This window comes from Camelina sativa, chromosome 7 (assembly GCF_000633955.1).
Source record: "Camelina sativa cultivar DH55 chromosome 7, Cs, whole genome shotgun sequence".
Taxonomy (NCBI): domain Eukaryota; kingdom Viridiplantae; phylum Streptophyta; class Magnoliopsida; order Brassicales; family Brassicaceae; genus Camelina; species Camelina sativa.
This window is the reverse complement of record NC_025691.1, coordinates 13,534,616-13,545,932: the sequence shown is the minus strand read 5'-3', so window position 1 is coordinate 13,545,932 and position 11,317 is coordinate 13,534,616. Positions and strand designations below refer to the sequence as shown.

Here is an 11,317-nt window from a genome sequence, read left to right as displayed (position 1 = left end):
GCGTCTCTCCAAGCTTTACCGGACTTAACGTCGTCAGCGAAACGGTCGAAGTCACCGCGCTGGAAGGCTTTTACATGAAAGAAAGGGGCGGCGCGTGAGGTGTAGGTGCGGAGGCGTAAGTGTGGTTGTGGATAAGGTGTGGTGATGGTGAATCTGGGTGATGTGGAAGGCCACATGAAGTTGCAAGCCTTCATAGTAATCGAAAGACCATGAGAGATTACACAAAGCTGTGTAGGAACAAGAAGAAGCTTTTTTTTGTTTGTTCTGGGGTTACTCTTCTCTTCGGCGTGGAGAATAAAGAAGCTCGAGGAAGATGAAGATGTGCGGTGATGATTAAGCAAGAAAACCTCATTCAGATTTTGTACCGGCCCGGTTTAATTAGTTGTTGCCAAATTGAAATGTTTCATATTTTTCTTGTGGTTTGGAAAATTACAAAAATTAGAGCCAAAAAAAAGTATTATACAAAAATACTGATTGGTCGATTATTAAATGTTTTGTCAGCAACAGAAAAAGAAATGTTTGAGCTGGTTTATTTGAAGTCGGTCGAGTTTGTAGAAACAAATACTAATAAAAGATGTGTTTATCAAATCATCCAATCAACTCTAGAGAAATTTAAAAACCATTCATTTTTTATAGTTAAGGTTTTGTAAGATTTTTTTTTTTTTTCTAAAACAGTAAATATCATATTAAATGAAAATGAATCGGATTATAAATTAGTTACCGAGCGATTTGGTTCCTTGGCAAAAAAGAGAAAAAACAAGGAAGCAAAGGGATGACAACTGACGGACGTAGAAAAAGAAGACATAAGCCTTTTACATAATCCAAAGGGACATGAGGGTTCTGAATTTTTTTCTCTGCTTTCGGGCAGTGATGGAGTTGATAATCTCTCGTTCACCCTGCTTGAAAATTTCATGCGAGGATATCACCTGAAAAAATTATGGAGCATATTGTTTCTCTGTTTCCAGATCGCATAAACCGTTGCATGTGCCACAAGCTTCCTCAGAATTGGTGGCGAAGTTCTATTTGGGGTTGACATCCAGAGAATAAGATCATCCCAGATTTGAAACAGGCGAGGGGGGAGCTTGAGCCTCACAAACACCCTGTCCCATATAGCTCGACTAAATGGACATGATAAAAATAAGTGGTACCGTGTTTCAACTTCTCTGGAGCATAGAACGCATAGAGGAGAAACCTGCATTCCCCATGAAACTAACCTTGATCTCGTGGGGAGCCTGTCGAGATGGCAAACCCACATAGAAAAAGCATTTTTCATGGTAGAGCCCTTAAACCAGATCGAGTTTGCCCAACTCTTGGATTCTTCTCTTTGTCTGATCAAGTGCCAAGTGATCGATGAGGAAAAGCCATTACAAGTCGCGTTTTCTACAACCCAGTCGTAAGAATCTTCAGCTTCTGCAATTAAAGGAAGTGTCACTGTTGTAAGGTACATTTGCAGCTGTAGAGCTTCATTTGATCTTGGTGAAGGAAGCTTCCAAACTGCCCCAAGCGTGGCATCAGCCACAAAGGCTGAAATCGGGATCCTTAGAGACCTAGGGCCATCACTTCCCAGAAACTTGATAAGGGGACCAAACGGAGTCCAGGGATCCCCCCAGAAGCTTGCTTCGGTTCCATTTCCCACTGTGCACCGGAGGAACCTCTCAGCAAGTGGCCTTAACCTTAATAAACTCCTCCAATTCCAAGAATCGTTAGTACTTTCCCGCAAGAGCCAAAAGCTGGAGTGTTGTAGATGGTGATGCTTATGCCAAGCCACCCATAATGAACCACTATTGGAGAATAACAGCCAGATGAATTTTAGGCTGAGAGTAGTGTTCCATTCAGAAAAACGTCTGAGACCCAGTCCCCCCTCTTCTTTTGGAAGGCAAACCTTGGACCATGCCACTTTTGCTTTATGATGGTTTTCGATGCCCTCGGACCAAAGAAATCTTGAACAAAGAGACTCTATCTCCCGTACACAGCTTTTTGGTAGCTTAAAAGTGGAGATCCAGAACACTACTTTTCCAGAGATCACTGATGCAATCAACTGCAATCTGCCAGCAAAAGAGAGAGACTTTACAGCCCAGCTCAAGAAACGTCCCCTGATTTTCTCAAGAAGCGGGGCATATTCTGATGTTTTTAACTTTCTGCACATTAGAGGAAGCCCCAAGTATCTAATTGGGAGGCTTGCTCTCGGGAAACCATAGTTTGCAATGGCTAGCAATTTCGTATCATTCACCCCAGCTAGAAATAGCTCCGTCTTGTCACGGTTCATGGTAAGACCCGACCAACCCGCAAAATCCTCCAGTGTCTCTGTAATTCCATGGAGCGAAGAACTTCTCTCATCAAAAAATATCATGACATCATCCGCAAACATCAAGTGGGTGATATTCAGACCTGATGTTTTAGGATGATAAAATATGTAACCCGAGTTGAACCTTGAAAGCAGTAGCTTTGAGAAGACCTCCATCGCAAGCACAAAAAGGTAGGGGATAGGGGGTCTCCTTGCCTTAATCCCCTCTGACTTTTGAAAAAACCTCCAGCGGCCCCATTCACAGACACTGAGAATGTGGGGGTGGTGATGCACTCTATAATCCAAGAGATAAATAACTCTGGGACTTTAAGACCTCGAAGGGATGAGATGATGAAGTCCCATTTGAGGGATTCAAAAGCTTTACGGAGATCCACCTTTAGCATGCCAATAGGATCAATATTTTTCCTATTGTAACCGTGTACAATCTCTATGGCCAGCAAAACATTTTCAGAGAGGAGTCTACCTGGGATGAATGCTGACTGCGATGGTGAGAACACTTCTGGAAGTAGAGATTTCAGTCTATTAGAGAGAAGTTTCGAGATGACCTTATAAAGAGTATTCAGGCAAGAGATAGGTCTAAACTCGGCAGGCTCTGAGGCGTTACAGATCTTTGGGATCAGGACAAGAGTAGTGGCATTTCATTGTTTAAGGAGTTTTCCGGAAGAGAAAAATTCTTTAATAGCTGCGGTGACCTCCCCACCAACAACACACCAACAACTTACGTAGAATTCAACCGGATATCCGTCGGGGCCACTAGATTTGTTGCTCGGGAGAGAACAAAAAGCATCTTTGATCTCTTCGGTAGTGAAAGGAGCTATTAGGAGTTGACATTGGGAATCGGAGCAGGTGAAGTCAAGTAGGGAGGTGATGTCCTCTTGGATGAACAAAGGAGGGGAGACATCCTTTCCCAGAAGGTCAAAGAAGTATGAAATGCAAAGATCTTGAATGCCCTGTGGGGACTTGACTCAGACTCCATTTTCATCTTCTAGGAAATGAATATGATTAATAGCCTTCCTTTGGTTTGCCATTTGGTGGAAATATCTTGAGTTTCAGTCCCCATCTTGCAGCCAAGTAATATGAGATCTTTGCCGGAAGAAACTCTCCTCTGCTTTCGAGAGGATTAACCAAAGTCTTTGAGCCTCTTCCTCCAACTACGCATTTACAGAGGAAGGAGTAGCTAACATGATCTGCTGGGCAGCTAAAAGCTTGACGTGAGCTTCTTGTACTCTCTTCTCAAGGTCTAAATAGTTGGTCCTACTGAAGTCAAAGATCATCTTCTTGAGATACTTTAGCTTTTTAGAGACTTTGAACATATCTGAGCCAATGACATTAAAGGTGAACCAGCAATTGCACACCATGGCAATGAAGTCCGGATTCGCTAGCAGGAAGTTGTAGAGTTTGAAAGGTCTTTTTTGCTTAGTTGAGTCGAGAGACAAGCACACTGAGCCACATGCATGATCAGAGAAATCGGGTTCTCCAAAACACCCAAATGACTGGGGGTAGTGACCTCTCCACTCGTCATTCACCAGGATTCTATCCAGTTTCTTAGCAATAGGATCATATTTTCTCTTATTCCACCATGTAAAAGTACATCCTCTATAGGTAAGATCCGGTAAATTCGCATTTAAGAGACAGTTTCTGAAGTCTGACATACCTCTGTCAACAGTAAAACCATTGGAAGCCGAATGTTCAGACGGGTGAAGAATTTGGTTGAAGTCTCCCATGACTAGCCAAGGCTTGCGCATAACAGCAGGACTCTGAGCTAAATCTTTGATCTCCTCCCATAGGGAATTTCTCACAAAAGTTCGTTGGATGCGTAGACAAAAGAAGCCACAAAGGGATGATCAAGAGAAGGCAGCTTTACTTCACATGTAACCATTTGTAAGGACTTGGAAATAATGGATACCTTGACAGACGGGTGCCAGAGAATCCAGATCTTGCCAAGGTCAAAAAATGCATAATTATCATCACAAAACCAGCCAGGCATAATGTCGCTGACAAACTTATCTCTCTTAGACCGCTGTACACGAGTTTCTAGCAGGCTACCTAAAAGGGGCTTATTTCTTTGAAGCCATTTTTTAAAACCGGTCCGGTGAGAAAGCTTATTAAAGCCTCAGACATTCCGACAAAAAGTTTCTATATACATAAATCTTAGTTGATTTTGAGGCTCGTGCCTCGCTCACGTCTGCGATGTTTTTTAGACACCACTGCCGTGAACCCGTAGTCCTCGTCCACATATCCTCCACTATCGCTAGAGACATAGTCACTAGAATAGGTATCTGAGGAGTCTGGTTCCGTTGCTGAGACCCCTGAGGAGACATCAGTACCTTTTGGGCCACTCGATTCTCCCACCAAAAGATTCGATGTTGGGACTGATAACATACCAGAGCTCTTCACCTGAGTCACTTTACCAAGAGCTTGAGCTGGAGCCAGTTGTGAACCTGTGGGGATCACTACTGAAGGTTGACTTTGAATCGCTGGCTTTACTCTATATTGAGGCTGTTTTTTCTTTTTACTTATCCTGGGACAGTTTTGAGTGGAATGGGAGGAGGAGTTGCAGCCTGAACAAGAAAGAGGGACTTTGGTGCATCTCTTTATGGTGTAACCCACCTCTTTACAGTGTGAACAGATGGGTGGCATCCATGGACTGGAAACTCTGACTCGACGGATCTCCCCACATTGGAATTTGACGTTGACAGCCTCTGGGAGTGGCTTCCTTGGGTCGATAATTGTGAAAACCTTTGCAACCTCCAGATTTGTCTTCTTAATTGTGTCTGGATGCAGGAATTTTGGATCACCTACCAAGCTTGAAATGTGTTCAAAACCGTCGTCGTTGAAAAACTGCAAGGGAACATCTCTAAGCTCCAACCAGATAGGAGCCGCTTAGAGCTCGGGTTTTACAGGAACAACCCCCGGTTCCCACTTAGCTACAAACATGGTTTGCCCTTCAATATTCCATAGTCTTTGATTTATCACTTTTTTCTAGTAAGAACGTTAGGAATCCTAAACAGGAAAGCATTCCCATCCATTTTTGATATTGAGATATCGCGGAACTTGCGGCTCCAAATTCCATTCACAATCGAGTGAATTGTGCCTTGTGATGGAGGGTCCACATAGAATTTCCCGATGATAAACGATTCCCACGATTTTTTAAGCTTCTCAATAACCGTGTCGGGGATCTCGACACATTCCTCACCTGATGGTAGAGTGAATGCTTTTCCTTTCTTTGACAATGGTCTGGAGGAGCCCTTAAAAAGCTTTAGCCAGTCGAGATCTTTCTTTGTATTCTCTTTTCCTGGGTTCACTGATTTCTCAGCAGTCGCAGCACCTAGCGGGTTTGAAGACAATTATGGTTCGGTTGGGGGCGGAACCGTAGCAGCGGCATTGATAGCAGGTACAACAGGTTGTAGCTTACCATCAGTCATTAGGGAGGTCGTAAGCGTCGGGGGTGGTGTGACGACAGCACTCGCGAGTGTAGGTTGAAGAGGTAGATCCAAAAGATTTGAAGCCTCGGCTTCACCAGATACTTGTGTAGTGGCTGAGGTTGAAGGCAGCGCTTCATCTGAGGCACTAGCTAACGGGGAATGCGGTGGACTCGACCTTCTCAGATCTGTTGACGCAGATCCAGGCGATGGAGGCTCATCCTTCAATTTTTCTTTTGAAAGAGTGGCTGGCGATGACCTGCCGGGGGATTTTTTTTTTGAGGATTTTGTCTTCTCCATGAGGAGGAGAGGGCCTGGAAAAAGAACCGGAATCAGGTTCTGCCGTCTAGAGAGACGACGGAGATGGAAAGAAAAAGCAGTCACCTTATCGCCCTAGGAGAGAGAACACCATTATCATTTTTCATATCTTTGTAAGAAAATTTAGTCAAAGTCATCTTTACATAATAGAAAAATATAATGAAAGATACATGTATTGCATTTACCTTAAGCTTGTATAAAATATTAGATTAAATTATGTGAAGCTGAAAAATATATAGCTTTTTATTATCTTCATCTTCATCTTCATCATAATGTCTAATTTATATTTGTATTTGACTCTAACACGAAAAAATGGCTAAAATAATTACATGACCATGATCCTCCCGAAAATCATGAATTTGCAATTCGGGGATATGGTTTTATTCGATCATATCTATAATGTAGTGGTGACCTTGGATCCCACAAACCAAACTATTAAAATTAGATGTGCATGCATGTTAAGTCACGTATTATACAAGATGCACTTCTCTAAGTCCCATGTCAAACAAGAAGATATGGATCAAATTAACAAAATCAGGCCGCCACAGTCCAAAATCAATATACCAATAATAATTTATTTTCAGATTTCTTAGGGAACATAGAGAAAAATGGTTATATCTCACTTTCCCACTTCTCTTTTCTAGGGGAAGAGCAATAATTAGATGTACAAAATACTGAAACAAATTAAATCAAAATGACATTGTAATCTTTAAAGATAGCCAAATAAGGAGAACACATGTCACTAAAATTTACCACTCATGCACCCAAAACCAATTCTCAGCCGCTTTAGAGCGACCTTGGTTTCTTTGATAATTCTAGCGTCACCGAAAATAAATCCCTGCCTAAAAGATCTAATGACAACTTTCTTAATTTGGAACCTATGTGTCTTCAATAAATCTCATTAACACAATATGAATTGTCCAAAATGGTGACTTTTCCGGCCGCTTCTCTCCACGCAAATATTTTGTGGAATGATAAAGTTATCCAAAACTTGAAGACATACTTTTTTTTTTTTGGTTAAAACAGGAAGACAGACTTACTTTTAGGAAACGATGACATGATGAATTAAACTTTTAAACCCTAATAACTCAATATTATATGTCCATTTCAAAGTAATTGTAACATCTGAGATATCAACTAAATCTTCAAGGAACTAGTAACACACTTAAAGTCCATTATTTTGGTTTTTCTTCTTCTAAACGTAACTAAAAATATAATTAAAAAGAAATTTCTCTTTCTAAAAAGGCAACGGCGATAGCGATTCCTCTAAGGGTGTAACTTTTTCCGGTTTCCATCTTTGCGTGGATCTTTAATCTGGTTTTGATTCAGATTGATGATTGGGCAGAAGGAAGGAATTTCTCAAGAAAGGGAAGATTTTGGTGGAGGAGAGATCAGATTTCGGATTGTCAATTAAGCAAATCTTTAAAGAGCGACGATTTTTATGGATCGTCACAGATCTTGGGTGATTGGGGTGGGATCCAATCATTCCTTTTCGGTTTCCTTTTGATTTTTGGAAGATTTGTTTTACTCACGGTTAACATCGGGTATCTCTACAGATGTCTAATTTGGGATTTTATCCAATTTGATAGGGAGAAACATATTGGGTTTTTGGGTATATACGGATTGCTGCGATGGTCATTGTGGGATTCTCCAAATCTTGGTTAAATGAGGCAATCAGTAAGAGGATTTGCATCGGTTTGGTCTGGGGATGGGTATATATTATGCATCGGAGCGGTGCTTCTCTATCATCCTCACTTTTGCTTTCAATCTTCTTCTTGGGGTTTTATTTTCTTCTCAGGGTTATTTGTGATATTGTGTTCTTTTGGGAGAAGCAGGAAGATGTCTCAAGGGATATTACTGGCTTCAACAATATCCGGGAAGGTGTCTGCTGTTGTGGTTCCTAAGAGGAAGGTGAAGATTCCCTTCTTTGATAACACGGCTTTGATAGCGGGTTACTCAAAAACAGTGGTGGGTCGTTGTATGAATCCTAGGATGTAGGACATGAAGGTGTTGTTACTCTTGCTTCCTAGGATCTGGCACCTTGAAGGTAAGATGGTTGGAGCGGATTTGGGGCTGGGGAAGTTCCAGTTTGGTTTTGATGAGGAGGCTGACATAGTGGAGGTCCTGAAGATGGCTCCATTTCACTTTGATCACTAGGTGGTCTCCATGGTGCATTGGCTTCCGACAGTGGATCCTTCATACCCGTTCTCTTTGACTTTCTGGGTGCAAGTGATGGGCGTCCCTTTTCAGTTTTGGGCTGAGCCAAATTTTTGGGGGATTGGTGTGGAGCTTGGTCGAGTGGAAGAGGTAGATATTGATGGGGGTCGAGTCTGTGTCATAATTGATGGTTTCAAGCCCCTATGCTTTGAAAATGATGTGGAGTTCTTTAATGGAGAGGAGACCATTGTATCTCTTTGATATGAGTGTTTATTTGGATATTGCAAACGGTGCCATAGTTTGTGCCGTGATTCCACTCGGTGTCCACTGCTGGAACCGACTCCTGTTGACTTTGGTTTATTGCCACAGATTAATGAAGGGGATAGACAAAACCAAAGCTATAGAGGAGCTGTTATGCAGGATAGGCGGAAAGCTCCTGGGTAGGATGGAAAACTTAAGGGGTTAGCTTCTGGTGAGGAGGGTGTGAAAGCGGTTAATGGGAAGCATGTGACCAAGCAACACAGATTCCAGAGCTATGCTCAATTCAATGATTACCGGAGCGTCAGGAGTGCCTCTCAAAATGTATTTGTTGTGAGGGAGGAGGAACCTTATGTGGAATTGAAGGTCCACAATGATAAAATCTTTACTAATGTGTACTCTAACCCATTTGTAGTCCTGCAAGTGATGGAGGCTGAGTCTAAGGCTGTTTGCAGTTCAAACAAAGGATTTGGTTGAGGTTCCCAATGAGGTGTCTGGGACAACTCAAGGTTGTGGGGTTTTGATTGTCACAGGTATGACGACCTTTTTTTGTTTTGTAGTTGGTTCTTGGAAGGCAGTTGATCAATTTGCAGGAAGAGGATAGTACTGTTTACCACACTCAGGGGAGGCACCAACTATGGGGAAATCAAATATCAGGCGTAGTCTCATGCCTCTCCACGTCGAGATTGAAGCCCTGATATGGGCCATGAGGTGTATGATTGGAGCGGATAACCAAAATGTTGTTTTTCTCACCAACTGCTCTGATGATTTATTCGTCTTCTGAATGGCCCGCATTTACATTTTATTTGGAAGACATACAAGTTGAGAAGGCGGAGTTCACGTCTTTCTCGATAGCTTTGATTCCTCGCACACAGAATGATAAAGCAGATAATTTGGCACGTCGTGTTCACTCAGAACCACATTGCATTATCTATGTAAAAAATGTTCCCTCACATTGACTCATTTGAGTCAATCTTCTTTAGTTGTTGACAAAATAAACGTAACTAAAATAAATAAAATAACTGAAAGTACCTTACAAAATTGTATGTCTGTTTTTATCGTATGATAAAAATCTACCAAAACAATTTACACAAAAAGAAACTTGGAACATAAACCAATTTTTTTAGCAAAAAGAATCAACAAGAAAACTTAAAAGGCTGACAAAAATTAGAGTTTATTAGTGTATTAGACACTTTTTGAAAAGTAATTGGAAAAGTATGCAGTTTTTGTTAGAAATTTGAAGACTATACACTTTTTATTTTTATGAGATAGAGTGTTTGTGAGAGAGGGTATAAAACAAAACCAAATAAAAAGACTAATATATCTATGATCATGTGTCATAAAAAGAGAGTTTTATTAGTGATCCCAGTTTTAGAGTAAATGAGAGATGAAATATGACAAAAAAGTGAAAAAATGCAATTTGTGGGACCCGATTTTGAAGTATTGGATTAAAAAAAACTAATGTTTTATGATCCACTTAAATTAAAAAAAAATCTCTCAAATAATACCAAATAAATTTATTTTCAAATTTAACACTCTAAAATTTAAAAAACAAGGTTTCAATTCTAAAATTAAACTCGAAACTCTGTATATTAAAACTCTACCCCTCAAAATTATACATTAAGTGTAAAATAGAGTATCCAAACCTAAAAAAAATATTTTAAAATATTATAATGTGTCAAATAATGCTATTTTACTATACCATTTTGGTTTGGTGTATCATCGAGATTAATTGTATAATCTGGGTTTAGAATACCATTTGGTTTGGTATATCATATGAGTTTGGTGTATCATCTGGTTTTACTGTACAATCTAGCTTTGGTGTACAATATGTGTCTGGTGTACCATCTGGGTGTAATGTACGGTGTACCATATGGCTTTGATGTACTATTTGGCTTTGATGTACCATCTCAATCTTGTGTACCATCTGGGTCTGGTGTACCATTTGGGTCTGGTGTATCATCTGGCTTTGGTGTATCATCAGGGTCAAGTGTACCATATAGGTTTGGTGTACCATCTGAATCTTGTGTTTCATCTGGATCTAGTGTACCATTTAGGTCTTGTATACTATGTGAGTCAAGTATACCATCTATGTCTTGTGTACCATATGGGTCTAGTGTACCATTTGTGTCTAGTGTACCATATGGGTCTGGTGTACCATCTGAATCTTGTGTACCATCTAAGTCTAGTATAATGTCTAGGTTTGGTAAACCATATGAGTTTAGTGTACCATTTGGGTTTGGTTTACCATCCAAGTTTGGTATACCATCTAATTAAATTTTCAAAATTAAATCCTACACACTAAATACTAAAACCTAGTCTTTCAAAACTATATCCTAAATGTAAAGTAGAGAACCAAAACATAAAAAAAAAAAGATCTAAATATTAATTTAAAATATTGTATTGAGTAAAATACTTTTATTTTTTTGTACCATCTAGGTTGGATGTATCATTGGGCTTTAATGTACTATCTAGGTTTGATGTACCATCTAATTAAATTTTTAAAATTAAACCTTATACCCTAAATACTAAACTTTATCTATTCAAAACTATATCCTAAATATAAAATATGGAACCTAAATCTAAAAAAAATTCTAAAAATTAATTTAAAATATTGTATGTGTCAAATAAGGGGGAGGTATTGGTTTAGGATTTAGAAAAAATTTTAATGACTTTAAAAGTTAGGTAAAATATGTTGTTATTCAATCAAGACTTTTAAAAACTCTTTAAAAATTTGGTGTTATTGGTTGTGGATTTGTAAAAAGTTATCTAAAATCTTGATAAATCTAGTGTTATTGGATTAAGAGTTTTATAAAGTCATTAAAAGTTTTATGTTATTCAAGTAAAACAAAAGAAT

At 39.7% G+C, this 11,317-nt stretch overlaps 1 protein-coding gene and 1 long non-coding RNA gene across 2 annotated transcripts in view; one reads left to right on the top strand and one right to left on the bottom strand.

The window, feature by feature from the left end:
• The window catches only part of LOC104704600, a 1,960-nt gene extending 1,766 nt beyond the window's left edge, over positions 1-194 (bottom strand). The window contains exon 1 of the mRNA XM_019227057.1: positions 20-194. Coding sequence (XP_019082602.1) covers positions 20-194 — 175 coding nt within the window. The remainder of the gene's footprint in view (positions 1-19) is intronic.
• On the top strand, positions 7,220-9,413 carry LOC104701110. The gene is made up of 2 exons (XR_002032735.1): positions 7,220-7,779; positions 7,881-9,413. It is a non-coding gene; the product is annotated as an uncharacterized LOC104701110 (long non-coding RNA).